This window comes from Pochonia chlamydosporia, chromosome 1 (assembly GCF_001653235.2).
Source record: "Pochonia chlamydosporia 170 chromosome 1, whole genome shotgun sequence".
Taxonomy (NCBI): domain Eukaryota; kingdom Fungi; phylum Ascomycota; class Sordariomycetes; order Hypocreales; family Clavicipitaceae; genus Pochonia; species Pochonia chlamydosporia.
In genome coordinates, this window is record NC_035790.1 from 7,179,470 (window position 1) to 7,194,178 (window position 14,709).

The 14,709-nt window shown below is 47.1% G+C and overlaps 4 protein-coding genes across 4 annotated transcripts; 2 read left to right on the forward strand and 2 right to left on the reverse strand.

Annotated features, from left to right (window-relative positions):
* Positions 1–408: 408 nt before the first annotated feature.
* VFPPC_18659 (hypothetical protein) lies at positions 409–732 on the forward strand (the record flags this gene model as incomplete). The annotated part of the gene is made up of 1 exon (XM_022430237.1): positions 409–732. One exon carries the CDS (start codon positions 409–411, stop codon positions 730–732), a length of 324 nt encoding a protein of 107 aa, XP_022286019.1.
* A 6,015-nt stretch (positions 733–6,747) lies between these two features.
* On the reverse strand, positions 6,748–8,972 carry VFPPC_01894 (hypothetical protein; the record flags this gene model as incomplete). Its single annotated transcript, XM_018281647.1, has 4 exons — positions 6,748–7,085; positions 7,136–7,927; positions 7,978–8,630; positions 8,680–8,972. The coding sequence occupies 4 exons, from the start codon at positions 8,970–8,972 to the stop codon at positions 6,748–6,750; spliced, it is 2,076 nt and encodes a 691-aa protein (XP_018150455.1).
* Positions 8,973–9,613: 641 nt separating this feature from the next.
* On the forward strand, positions 9,614–10,576 carry VFPPC_01895 (hypothetical protein; the record flags this gene model as incomplete). Its single annotated transcript, XM_022428245.1, has 3 exons — positions 9,614–9,907; positions 9,967–10,317; positions 10,370–10,576. 3 exons carry the CDS (start codon positions 9,614–9,616, stop codon positions 10,574–10,576), a joined length of 852 nt encoding a protein of 283 aa, XP_022284769.1.
* A 3,474-nt stretch (positions 10,577–14,050) lies between these two features.
* VFPPC_01897 (hypothetical protein) lies at positions 14,051–14,491 on the reverse strand (the record flags this gene model as incomplete). Its single annotated transcript, XM_018281649.1, has 1 exon — positions 14,051–14,491. One exon carries the CDS (start codon positions 14,489–14,491, stop codon positions 14,051–14,053), a length of 441 nt encoding a protein of 146 aa, XP_018150458.1.
* Between the last annotated feature and the right edge of the window lie 218 nt (positions 14,492–14,709).

A 14,709-nucleotide genomic window follows, 5' to 3' on the forward strand; every position in this document is an offset into this window, starting at 1 on the left:
TCTTGTTTCATCTTAGATGTTAATCATTTTCAATTGAAGTATTAATGGTCAGGGACGTTGGCGACTATAGTCAGCTGAGACCTGACCACCTGAGGGGAAGGCGTGCGCCTACATACCATGGTTCTTATCACAATCAGAGATGGGTTGTGGCTGTCCAAGTGGGGTGGTTTTGCGAGGCGCGCGCTTAAAACAGCTGAAAGTAATTGTCCACAGGATGTATCACCCAGCAAACATATAAATAACTAAATGTAATGTCCAGAGAACGAAAAAAAATACAATGTCACGTCCGACTGTTTTCTGCCTTGACTACTACCATACTTGTCCTTTCCCGTGACTACTATCATATTTGTCCTTTGCCGTGTCACAATAAAATCCCTTCAAGAAACCGTCAATCCTAGATTCATCACGATGTGTTCTCGGTATTACAGGCAGTACAGATGCGGCCACAGAGCTTACGCCCAGCCAGACTATTGTGAATTTGCGACATACAACAACCATACCAAGAGGTGGTCTATGTGCCCTCAAGGGCGATCTCATACCGGGGTTCCTGACGAGAACCTCTGTGGCGAAGTCGAGTGTTATTTGGCAGACCTCAAGAGTCGTGGTTGGAGTTGCTGCAACTGTGGAGAAACAGGCAACAGGATGGACGGTTGTCTTGGGCCTCCTGGGGGCCAAATGGGGGATTGTCCTCACTATGTCTGCACACGATGCAGCTATACAAGTTTCAGGTAGCTGGGGTGATAGCAATCGTGCGGCTTCACTGAATATCTCCCCCTTATGTTGTGTGTTCGGGCACCTGTGCCGTGGCCCCCCTTACGGAAACAATAGAACCTTGAGAGTGGACATATTGAATGGTCAGTCGACAAATACAAAGCGACGTGGAGTGTGATCGGCAAGAGTTGGATAAAATCTCGTAGCATGTATCGCAGAGCCTGTCACATGTCAATAGTTGCACCTGTATGCCTTTGCTCGAGGTTCGAGCTATGAAGCCCTGCATATGTTAAGATCAAGTCGCTCATTCAAAACAAGAACCATATGCTACTGATCCCGCTTACTTATCGATAGCCGATTCATTTTTAGGGACTCCGACTCCAAGTTCGCTCGTGATAAATAGGCTTAGGCTGTTCAGGGACGTAACACCTCGTTTTATAGCACCAAAGTACTTGCCCGGATTATCGGCAAACCACTCTTGACATAAGAACTGGGTTGAGTTTACATTATTGTCCATGCCACCCACAGGCAGCACCTTGCGAAAGTCGCGTGCTCCACCTGGGACAGAACCTGTTCATCACATGCACCAGTACTTGTGAAGTAAATTAGTGACTACAGAACTGCTGCCGTTTGTTGAGAAGCATATGCGACTGCGACTTCCACAGCATCGCGGCACAAGCGCAGAAACGGCCTTACGAGGGCACTGACTTGGATGAGTATGTGGCCTCTGTCAGAGAGATCAGCAGTCGCCCGGCGTCTTCGTCACCTACTCGCGACGAGTACGCCGAGTGGGTGGTTGTCACCAACCCCTGAGATAAATTGGTGGACGATCCGATTAAATATTGGCTTCTGCGGAAAAGGCAGTATCCTCGACTATCACGGATGACTCTCGATCTCTTTTCAATTCCCGCGATGTCGTCTGAGCCGGAGCGCATATTTAGTCTGACGAGGCAGATGATTACGCCTCAGAGGAGTTGCCTTCTTGCAGATATTATCGGAGCAGCTCGTTCGTGGCCAACAGCTGCCTTAATAGGCGCCAGGGAATCATCCACACGCCGCACGATTGGGTGAGAACATGTCGTGTTTAAACGCGACGCAACAAGCTTGAACTGGAGATGCACATCAACTGGTCGAACCTTCAGTTGTGGTAGTCTTACTGTGCTCCATGCAGATGACAAAACATTATGCCTACCATGTTCGACATTACAGCTCGTTACATAGACTGCTACCTCCCTGGTGGCATCGAAATAACTCCTGTTAGTTTTGTCCTCAGAGCAGGATCAGTTAGCTAACAACAAAAAAAAAATGTGGCAATCCAAATAACATTACCCCGCTCTGGAAGAAATCGTCATCCAAGATGCCTAGATAAGTATACTCATCAAAATGAGGACAGCATCTAACAAAGTAGCTGTAAATGACCTGTCACACATAGGTGCGCATGCTTTCCGACCAGTCTTCCAGCATTGTGGCCGATTTTCGAGGGGCAAGCGCTGGTTATTGTCTAGAAGATCTTGAAGAGGCTCTTGTATCAAAAAGCGCCAAAGCTAGCTTCACGTGACTTAGGCGCGGAAGCAACTCTCCGACAAATTTCGACCTGAAGACAAGTCGAGGGGAAGTTACCGCATCCCGCACTTTTTCACACCAGGAGCATTCTTGCCTTTAATCCTTTTCTCGATAATCAAATAGCGACACTCGGTATCTATAGCAACGAAGTTTGCCCCGAGCACCGACGCTTGGAGTAATCATATCTACGGCCTGAGGACCCCACCCTGGTCTTTCGCACTATCCCAACCGTGAACGACAACGAACCCATGACTCTGAATTGCGACCGCCTATGAACATGTGGCGAGCGTCCGATCCTACATTTGGCGCGCATCGGAGATTTTATTCCAAACGCCGTTAGAAAGTACTGTTAGGGCCTGGCTAGAGGTTGGTGACCATATTTGCGTTTTAGTATTAGAATCTGACGAACAGCAAAAATACCTTCCAGTTCTCGAAAGCCATGCTGACAATCTTATGACACGTGAAGCATGTCGAAGATAACCAAGATCAAATGGCCACGGATGACCGACGATGATCTTAAGGACCAGTGCAGGGAGCAGGTAAGCGAACCTGCAAATGTTCTACGAGAGCGGAATGAATAATTCGATCCCAGTTGCAATGCGGCGAGTGTAGTATTACCTGGATATATGATCTCCCAAAGCGTACCCGAATACAGCCTCCCGCAAATACTTCCTTCGTTGTTATCGATGTACCCGAAAACAAGGGAGCGATCCGAGTGTTCGAAAGCACAACTGACAAACATCTCGGTACTGTCGGCACTGAAGATGCTGGATATATGGTTATTGTCCCTTGGGATATTCACTGGTGGTTCAGAGTCTCGGGTTCATTGAACGTGGGGTATATTATACATCAAGAGGAGAACTGATAGCTGCCTATATTTTTGCTCGTTGCACGGCGAAGTGATTCGTCAACTCTGGAGAGATAGGGACAATAACAAAAGAATGAACTGCCTCAGCATATGTATCTATTAGATAAACCCGTCCTACTTCTTGGCCAGAATTTGCAATTTTCCGCACATCTTCCCACGTAAGTTCATAAGCATCTCCTGTGAACTGTGAAGTAGCAGTTGCTGCGGCTTCAATGTTGCGAACTATGGAAGCGCCAGACGAGGAAACAGATTGTCCAACTTGTTGGGCAATTGCGGTCATTTGGCTTGGCCGAGGATCTAAGAAGTCAGCACGACAACGTTATGGGGGAATCAGAAAGTCTCACATTTGGCTGAGAAAGTGCGACCGATGGTCTCAAGCACTTCTTTGGCAAACTCTCTCTCCCGTTCTTTCATTTTGACTGGCAGATCGACACGAATGCGGTCCTTCATGCCAGCTACGGCTGACACGCCAAGCCCTGCAGCAGAAATAACCACTCCTGCCGAGCCCATGAGTTGTTCGACTCGAAGCAGATATTCCAAGTACCGCGATTTGTTGGTCTGCCCAGGACATCCAGGCGGTGGCCGACCAGCTGCCAACAGTGCGAAGGCGTCGTCCACTCTGCCCTCCTCAGGTCCTTTCTTTAACCCCATGCGATTCTTTATCGCGATAGAGACATCCACGAGCTTGTCCACTGTATCGATGACAGAAACCAGTTTCTTTTGCGGCATCGTTTCGCGTTGGCAAATCGATTGTCTTGTGAGGGTCGAAAAGAGTCGAGACGAGTCGCAAACGGTCGTAAATGGCCGTAAATGGTCAAAGCTGACACAATGAGTCGGCAGGATAAATGACCGAACTTTGCCGATTTCGGCCGGTTTCGACCGAAATTGACCGAAATCGACCAAAAATCGGCTGAATGTATCCCAAGACACTAACACATCGACATTAAGCTGGCATGCCTGAGCACCCATACTGCGTATCTTACCAAATTCAGTTCTAATACCTCCTTATATGAATGTTGCTCTAATGGTGATGTGGCTTGCAGACAAAACTGTTGGTTTGCATTAGAAAATGAGTGTCCTGATCCATTCAGCAATTGCAACTAGCCCAGAGAAGTAATTTACCATCCCAAAATTGAAGTACACAGAATCCGCGAGGAAAGAGGCAAGAAAAAAAAACCGATATAAAATATTCAACCATCTCCTTTGTTGAAATGTGAAATCTCGTAGGCTCAAGCTTTCCCCCGGCTTGATTTGACTAATGATCTTCCTTCAACATTCTTTCCACAATGGCTGAACGCAACACTCCTGACTTGAAGAGCAGTGAAGAAAAGTACAGTATCATGATTCCGTCATCAAAAACGAGATTGTTGACAATCAAAGGCAACGCATCCCCCCAACACCTCGCCCAATCTTAAGCACGCCGCATGTTCCCCCAGTTGGACAAAGCCAGGCGAATTTCGGACAGTCAACCCAAAATCTAGATGACCATGTAGCACCATTTGCTGAGTAATGATTCGTGGTCCCCAGTGCACTATGCGACGTTAACGGGTGATAGGAATTCTTCAGGCTCACGGCCTGGTAATAGAGACCACAGGGATACGCCCGGATCCATAGACATATCCAGTCCCGGTCCAATGGTAAATCAAAATTGCAATTCAAACCATCCAGGTAGCGGTGAATATGAGTCCACTTCCCTCTTTCATGTCTAACGCTAACTTTTTCGACGGTAAATAAAACGACAGATGGAGATCTTGCGTTGCCTGAAAGGTATTGAATACTGCACATAGTCCGTTGAACTATTTTGACGAGGCTGCAGGGAACTTTCCGGATCACAAGCTCATCATACTGGAGGTCATGGTGTGAAAGACGAAGGAGTTAGCCAAACCGGACAGGTCGCAGAATGTTAGTCATGCTATTCTACAATTGGTTAACTGGCTAATACAATGACATAGCGACATCGGATGTCTCTGTTTCGCCAGGTGAACGATTAACTCTTGCCTGTCGTCTACGCAGCCTTTCTAACCCAGCTAATCTCAGAGTTTCCAACTACACAACCATGCGCACCAGGTGAGCTTATCCCAAGTCTATCACATTGAATAAATATGCTGACAAGACCTGTCCGAAGATTCATCGAGGAGCAGAGCAACAGGGCGCATTGTCAGCCACCGTAGGGACTTGTCTACCCAGTCCCCCTCTTCTACTTCGACACGTTCGACGCACAACACCGATAGTGGGACAGAAGGAACAGCCTACGATGAGGAAGACGGAACTGGCGGACCGAATGAGTCATCTGTCCTTACTGGTCTTCCGGAGTTCACTGCTGAAGATAGAGAACAGTTTGGGCTGAATCGTGAGTAGTGCCTACTAGCTAGATATGAGATGTCGGGATCATATCATTCACTCCTTGAAAACTTGTAATATTTAGTAGACACTGGCTACTGAATTTCCGATAACTGTGTGCTGAAGCATTTACTCTCGCTGAATCCATGCTTTCATTGTCTCTCCTTAGAATAGAAAATCAAGATTCATTCCTTGCTTGCTCGATGAACTAGATAGCCTGCACCTGGTGTCTAGACACTCATACTGTCGGGCTGCGCTACAAAGCACTTGTGCCACAACCACAGCTTTCCCGACAATGTCCATCTATGGATAATAAAGTTAACCTGCAACATTTGCTGGGTGAAGATAACAGTAACCCCATTGGGCCACGAGTCACTCTTGCCCCACTTGACTGGGCATCACTAATCGGCTCCTTGGTTCGGCGCTACCACTTCTTGAGGGGTTCTGTGTAGTGCCATGATCCTCAAGAAGCATAGCAAAGGCACCTGTTGACGTTTTGCATTCGACGGCCCACTTAGCCGAGACTTGGCCTTCGACAGAGATACTGACTTGTCGTGTATAAATACTGCAAGCTTCAACCCGACGACTCGGATGGCCAAGGCAGTCACGATGGCCGCACAAGACGATTACTGTATGCGCATTGACTTAGGTCTGCTGGACAGGGAGTTGCGCAATAAAATTATTGATAGCCTACCCTCTTTGCAACAAACCAAGCACACGGATCCTCAGCGCGGTGGGGATGTATTCGTATATGACGATACACGAGATATCAAATTATTCACACAACAACTCCTGTTAAAGGCAAGTATATTCCTTAATGCCGAAGCTGCCATGTCTCGAGCTAACAAGGCATTAGCATCCCGACATAAAACGTGTGGTTGAACATGCCGGACTCGAACCCTTATACAATAAGAAAGAGCCAAAAATTGTTCGCACTGATCAAAACCAGCAAGATCGGCAGTTCGTAGACCTGAACCATATTGTCGTTCTTAATCCAATGACTCATGATACCGTGACACTTTGGGTATCGAGGAGAGAAGATCGTGCGAATATCAGAACCTTCGATACCACTAAGGGAGATACATGGATAATTTTTGGAGGCACCAGGTTCCATCTCCCCGTACCATACCATACGATGCCCCTGCCTGTACGGAAGATATGATGCATTAGAAGTTGGAATTGTAGCAGATATCAGACTGGGAACACAAAAATCGAAATTAGGGAATATAATTGATATCGGCCTCGTTATATACTCAAGGTTCAAACTAGCTGGTTGTGATGTGCTGCCAATATATCGGCGGCAGACCAGTATTGATGTCAGAATCATTCAACGCCCAAAAATTGCCCCATTCCTCCCAGTTCATATCAGGCAAACCAGTATCAGCTTCAGAGTCATTAAAACCAGCAAACAGCCCTCTATCGTCTCTTGGTTCAAAACCTATATTGCCTCCGGCCGAGTCTCCAAAGTCGTCTGAAGGCAGGGATCCATCCGTCATTACGTTTCCACCTGGCACCAACCCTGTCGTGCATCTGTACCCTGTCGTGCATCTGTCTGCGGCCGACAAGCTGGCCGAAGCCGTGCTACACGGTTCTTGGGGAAACACTATAGCTCGTTAGTAAATTCTCAACAACTATCGCCGGATTTAAACGTACTAGTATTAAATTCAGACTCAAATGTATTGCTTCCGTCTTCCGTAGCCCTCGATGATGTCTGAAGCGAATTGCTCTGGTGAACACTGTGACGCAACCATGATGTTTGCTGAATCCCTTGTTGAGTTCTTGAGGTGCCAGTATGTAGGTCTTTATCAGCCCCATTTTCCAATAGACGACTTTTTTTTGATGCGCACTTCCTTTTTGCTGTTTTCGTCCTTTTTCGTCTTGCTTTAGGGTTCCTGTCCAACAAAATGTCAACTATTATGAACACAACTTCTATTGGAGTTGTCAGGAGATTTTCACTCGACGCGGTTCCTTCCAAGATGCTTAAGGCAAGATCAACATTCTTTTGCTCTCCTTCTGTATATTGCTTCGTGCGACTCTGCCGTTCCTCGTTGGTTATGTACTTTGCGAGTCGTGGGGCGTTGTGAAGGATGAATTGTTTTGACGTGTCGGTATTCACGCCATGATCGGCAGAAGACCTGACAATATTTTTCGACCGTTCCCTTATTGCACGCAGTATCTCAGTGGCAGGGAGTTCGAAGTGAGACCTTTCTTGATTATTGGCGAAGGACTTTAAGTTCATATTCATGCATGTTTCTTGGTAGTTGTGTCCCGTATACCACGAATGAAAGGCTGGTGGGTTTACTACTGGCAAAGTGCACAGATATGTCGCCTCTTGCTCGTTAGCTAAGCGGCGCCATGATAAGTCGATTAGAGCGACAACTGCCTCGTTGAAGAAATCATTGCCCGGCGCACTACCACTGAGATATGCCAGACTAGCGTTTCCAACTACGATCGTAAGTAGATAACTTTGAACATAAACGTCTGGATGAACTTACCTTCCAAGATCGTAAAAAGGGCAATGGCAGAGGTACCATAGTAGTTAGATAGCTCCGACGTCAGTTTTAATATCCCGTGAACGATCTGACCGTCGCGATAATAGGGTTGGTCATTCTTCTTGCTGGGTATGGCCGGTGGCTCCTCGTTTTGAGAGCTGAAATTGTAGTGCTGTGTTATCCCCGTCATGTACCTTCCCACATTTTCGATAGACACTGCCGATAGCAGCAACTCTTCGCTATAAGAGTTTGTCAGGCCAAATAATTCGCTGAAAGGTATGCCTTCCTCCTTCCATTGTTTCCATTTGGCCATCAGAGAGTCGCTGCTCATCTCCTCCTTAAAGCAATTCCGGATACTTGCCATTAACTCATCTTGCTCTTTCTGAGGCTCGTTGACGAGTATTCGACTGCCTTCAGCGACTGCTTTAGCAGTAATGAGTGTGCAGTATTCTATGGTGTTGTACTTAGTGACAGAGGTCGGCCTATTTGGGAGGTCTGCTTGCAGTGGGAGTTGGGATTCTGATATGGTGGACGGTGTCGCTCGGCGGCCAATCAATTCCTGACGCAGTGACACAGACGATAATGAGGAGGATCCGGGTGAGGTTTCTGCCGACAACCTTCCTGGTGAGATATGCTGGTCGACCACTTCCACTTCCCTACGTCAAGGTCAATACACTTCCTTAGCTAGACGTAGCAACGACTCACAAGTCTGGGCCAAACCATCTCCGTGGCTTGAAGATCTTCTCCCTTGTATCATCTTGAGGAGCATCTTTGCTGCGTATTGTAACTTTCAGAGCACACTCTACGTGGGGAGTCTTGTCTCCGTCGGATAGCTGAATGTCGAATTCCTCTTCTATTACGTGAGACCGGACGGTATAAGACCGACACAATGTCCAATGCGTGTCTTCGATTGACTCTTCGGTGATAGAATTGACGAAATCGACGTTATCAAGGAGGCCATCTTGAAGAAACTTTGCACGGAGACCAAACGAATCCATAGCGGACGTCGATTTAACGGCAAGCAGTTTGGGAAAGAAAGCAAGAGAAATGAAATTGGCGGACGCGGGGGAACCTTGATTGCTTAGACCCAAGTCGACCCGGATGTTGGCCGGATAATGGGCCTTGTTGGGCTCAGCTGACAGTGAGGTCGTGATCTCAATGAAGCTTGTCACAACACGGGACGAGAGGGGGAGGGGTGCGCAATGGGTCAAAAAACAGCTTTTTTGACCCATTGCGCACCCCTCTTGGGCTTTCGATTGATATTGGAGTGTTGGTGTCACACCCCAGCAATGATAACATTACATTTTGCAACTGCATGATGAGACACCGCGGCTTGTTTCCGTGTCTGCCGGGCTCGTCTAGCCCCCAGGTTCATCCTCAACTGTCGGTTATCACACTCATGTTCGGGATATCATTTGGCGATGAATGATATTCGTGGACATGAACCGATCGCTTGTACGAAAGAATCTCCTATTGTTTGGGATAAACCTGTACCTCATTTCCCGACCTGAGCAGCTGGTGGCAATCAGAAGGTGACATTTTCCTCACCAAACTATTTAAAATGAGGCTGTCCCTAGAGGAGATGGCGGTGAGTTGAAGTGAGGCTTTGTTGTTACACATCCATTCTATTCCTGGTATAATGCAGTCAGAAAATCAGCCAGCCTTGTCATACAGACAACAAGTCTCGGTGACGGTACTATTTTGCATACAGTGCTCTATTTTCTGTCCTGCAGCGATATTTACCAAAAGCGCACCTTTCTACGACATGCCACCTCGGGTATACAGGCCTGCTCTCATACTTTTGGCCATTGTTGGACCTGTCATTGGCATTGTCCTGGTGGTGGCGACGTGGAATTGGTTTGGAAAGTTTTCGCTGGAATACTGGGCAGATACGGAACTATCTTTCATGCTGCTGTGGATCATCCTGATAGAGGTGGGTGCCAATATGTTATGGAAGATCGAGAGAAAGCTACTAACTAATGCTTGACCTAGGGTTGGGTGTTTTCTGGACTCACCTTGAGCGCCTTTGGCAATACCAAAGCTAAGCGGCAAATAGTGAAGAGATCGTTGCAGATTTTGTCTGCAGTAGGTTTCGTACTGATATGCGTTGATTTTGGGTTTCGAGGGTCGCCTCGGCAGCTAGTGACACCAGCAGCCGCTGCTCATAGGGGCTCGATGGCTCTTGGATGGATCGTTATGCGTTACCATGCCAGCGAAGCTAAGGATTGGAAATTGTTGATTCCACTAGACATTCGAAGCGTCTGCGAAGTCTTTACTTTTGCACTGTCATTCGTTTCGTTTTGTGAAGGCTTAGGACAAGGGCAAAGAGTGAACTATAAGCTTGTACGACGCCAGATCTCCGCCTTGCTTTGTTATTCATGGACTAACTTCGCAGGTATTAAACGGATTATTCACTGTAATTGGAATTATACACGGTGTTACACAATTGAGGCGGCATTACAAGGACAAGGAGGATGCTAAGAGGCGCGGCATTGATGATAGTGCGCATCCAGAAGCAGAAGGTGCCTATTCACTTTCCGACTGTTCTACAGTGAAGGCTAGTATTGCAAGTAGTTCAAAGGAGGGCCTCATAGGTAGCTAAAGGACATGAAAGAAGAACATGAAAGAATACTAAGCCACTCAGATCACCCTGTATTACAATATATGCGGGCATTCTGTGTCGTATTGCGGTGTGACCGCTCTTGCCCCTCATTAGTTCAGTGGAATATAAAGTGAGCTCTGGCTCCTTCTGTCGCTGAACTTTGTCGTCCTTTTCACGCACGCATGAAACCACACGATTCTTGCCTCGGTGGGTAATTAGTCTTGATTGCATGGCCAGTTTAATGACATAAATTGCTCTTCAGTTGCCAATCAACTTCATTTCACGGTGAGTAATATAGCCAAGGTTGGTTGGGCCATGCTGACCTCAAATCACCAGCACCTTGCGATGACTACCATCGAAGTGTACAAATGCAAAAATTGCAAAAAACCACGGATGTACCAACAGCAACCAGGCAAACAATGCCCTACTTGCCCTAATAAGATGAATCACCCCCATACCCTTACGCTGGTCTCACCAAAATCTGGAAATATGAAACACTTGAGGCGAGGCTGACGGGCGGATGGAGCACATGGGAAAATCTCTACGTTCGGATCGCTGATAAATCCAGGGAAGACTGGCAGCAGGTCCGGGTGGGCACATCCAGGAAGAGGAAATTTTCGATATAGTTTACATATCTGGGACAAACACGCTCTTTCACATAAATAAAGCATCCCACCTCTCCAATCCATATTGATGCGCATGTTCATCTGCATTCCAAACCATTCGAGGTATTGTTAGTTTCTTTTGAAAGGATTTTCGTTGGTACCAAAGCTGATTCCTCATCCGCCAGTGTACTGCGTATAATTGCGAGCGAACGTACCACCAAGTTTTCGAGCTCAAAACCTGTATAGCCCATACGCTCAACAGCCTGCGGATGACTCCTGTACACAGCTCCGTATATTGACAGCGCTGTCCAATACCTTGGGTGGACTTTCGCGCTGTTGAGTGGCTGCATTCGTTGCTACCATGGTTAATACTGGCAAGCCTTCGACGGGCTGCAAAACTTGTCGAGAACGCCGCATCAAGGTGCGATGAAAGCTTAGGAGATAAACATTATTTATCCGTACGATTGAATTCTAACCTCGGTGGTGATAGTGTGACGAAACGAAACCCCGCTGTCAAAAGTGCTTCAAAGCTCACAGATCCTGCTCCTGGCCAATGAACACGATTTTTCGTTATGTTTCATTTGAAGAGAAGGGAAAAAGGAAGCACTCATCAAATAAAACACCCCTCACCCTTCAGAAGGACCAAAAATCGAAAGATGTCGCACCGAACAAAGCAGGTGATCTGCAGACGTCAGCCGATTCCCTATTTCTGACAACTCTCTGCTTGCGAGCACTGTCAATATGCGTACAAAATCAGGCAAATGCCTACTTCATAGCCCAATACGGTCTTTCACCGTGGGGCCAGAATAGCATTAGCTTTACGGAATTTGACATTCCGTTGGAGATTGACAGGAAATCAACACACTACTGGGCAGCATACGAGGCCTGCGCTTTGGCAGCGTTCGTGAATAGTCCAGGGAAGCAGTGTGGCTATGAAAACTTAGCCATTTACAAGTATAACAAAGCAATCAAGGCGATATACACTGCGCTCCAAGATCCAACAATCGTGTATGAGGATGCAACTCTTGCTTCCATTCTACTCGTGGCCTTATTCGAATGCATCAGCCCGACGACAAGCCGACAAAGGGCCTGGTCCCAGCACATTAAGGCAGCAATAAGTCTAGCTTCGGAACGTGCTCGGAATAAAACTGAGACCCAGATTGGACGCGGGTTATTTAGGGCAATCCGGACGCAAATGGTTAGGCATTTTTGACCCTCGCGATGCTTAGCCTCGCTGTAATCTTCCGCTCAATCCCATGATGTAGCAGCTAACAATGTACAGGTCGTTTACAGACTTATAACGTTGGAGGGCGGCTTTGACGACGAGTTTTGGTGGTTAGAAAACGATCTTTGGCTTGAATATTCCTCAATCCAAAGACTATGTGTCGAGGCTAGCATACTTGTCACAGAGGGGAAGTCTCTCCTTAACGACCACAGAGATGAGAGCTTTGCAGTGAGAATGCTTGAAGAGTGTCGCAAACTAGATCAAATCTGTGAGAAACAGTGGACGTGTTTGTTGGAGAGCAATCAACACAAAGGTGCCAGGACTTGCCAAGACGTCGGTTCTAATTGCAACAGTTTGCTTTTGGTACCACTTTGGAACCTGTTGACATGCGCACGCGTCCTCCTGAACTCGGTAATTATTAGTTGCACAGCGTGCATCCATGAGCGGGTTGACTACAGAACCACCAAAGACTACATCAGCGCCTATTCCGTATTGCAAGGTGTCGTCCTGAAGAGTCTATCAATGAACGAGTGCAGCATCGGTCGGAATCAGCGTTCGCCGTCCTCGGAAATCAAGGGGGACAGGTTAGTGCCAGGGCTGCGAGGTCAATCAATGGTTTGGCCCTGTACCTTTATCTGGTCTCTAGCATGTCTGACCCAGGACCAGAGAACCGCCGTTGGTAACCAAATAGAGTACATTGGTTCGCAGCTTGGGATCCGGTGTGCGCTGTCGCTCCGAGACGACAAGGAGGAAATGCCACCATATTGGTTCACAATGGGCCGCCAGTCAGGCACTAGATTGTTATCACAACGTCACTAGTTATTCCTAGGGAAGTTTGTAATTAACAATGTCTTCTTCGTGTTCGCACAACTCATGCGTGTGATTGTCAATCCCAGGCTAGCACGAATCGTCTTTTTGGGTAGACATGCGCCAACCGCGGGCTTTCGACTATTTGAGCGCTAGGAAAGGGGAGTCATGGTGCTGTGGTGTCAACACATTTGTCAAGATATAAAGCTGAACCAAAAGCCCGTGTTGTCGCCATTTTGAACTCTCTCTGTCATTTCTTTATCACCCCAAGGTGGTGCCACTACCTGAGCTATTGTTCCTAACCCCGTTGTTACTCAACCAACCTTCCGGCTGCTACATGAAATCTCGGCTTTCCGGTCGTGATACATTACGACTCATGGAACTGCATAGCATTCAAGACAAACGGGACTTAAATAACCCTGAATCGGGCTTTTACGCACATCTGCAGGACATCCCGGTCTGGTTGAAACGACTCAATAAACTTGGCGGGAAGTTAAAACAGACAACTGTGTGGTACAGTTCGAGCGACCAAACCATGCTTAATGAGTTTTGTAGATTTATACATAGTCTTACAAAATATGCAAAAGCATGGTGGATGCGACTACGTGTACTAGGCTCTGGGAAACCCTTGAGCACAATAGCGGGCCTTGAACGAATCACAGATCTTTCAAGAGAAATTCATCACATGGCGGGCAATGCAGCAACTAATCTGTTGAAAGTGGGCGAATTTGGATCTCAGCTTGGAAGTGTGCTGTTAAAACTGGACGAAATATATCAATACAAGGAAGGGCTCCGTCCGTAATATTTTAATCTTTATGCCAATCTACATGCAAAAAGTCAAGATCTCCCACTGTGCCCACCGAATGCAGCTGCCAACTCTCGCTTTCCAAGATCATGCTCTGCCCGATTTAAGGCACCATCTTCGTATAGTGTATCCCAAATCTCAGAAACAAATTCTCGTTGGGTCCAGCACTTCGGTCTGTCCGTTAGCTCCAGATGAATTGTAGATCCCACCTCTAATTCATCCAAACGTGCTATCTCTCCCAAATATATTGGGCTCTGGCTGTTTGCTGTGGCCGGAGCCATCTCAGAGGTGGTCGATTTGATCTGAAACTCCCCCGTTCTGGTTTTTACCATCTCCCACCACGTCCAATTACGGTTGTTTATGTCAGAAGTAGCAATCGCCCAACTCGCCTCAGAATTTTCAGCAACAGGCGGAAGTAGCAGAGCCCATACCTTTGACAAAAGAGGACCAGTTTCGGACTCTGTGTCAGACATTATGGGTAGATCAACTTGTTGAGGAAAGTGGAGGGTCGTTTATTAGCTATGTTTAAGAAGTTTGATCTGAGTAACCGACGGCGGTATGTCGCTTGGTGTAGAAAAATTGGATGAGGAGTCGCCGGCGGCGACGTTTTATACGCAGGGCACCAATAAGGCGATTTCTAAGAATGAGACTCACACGTGGTCGTTCCACGAAAACAACCAAGTTGAATAGT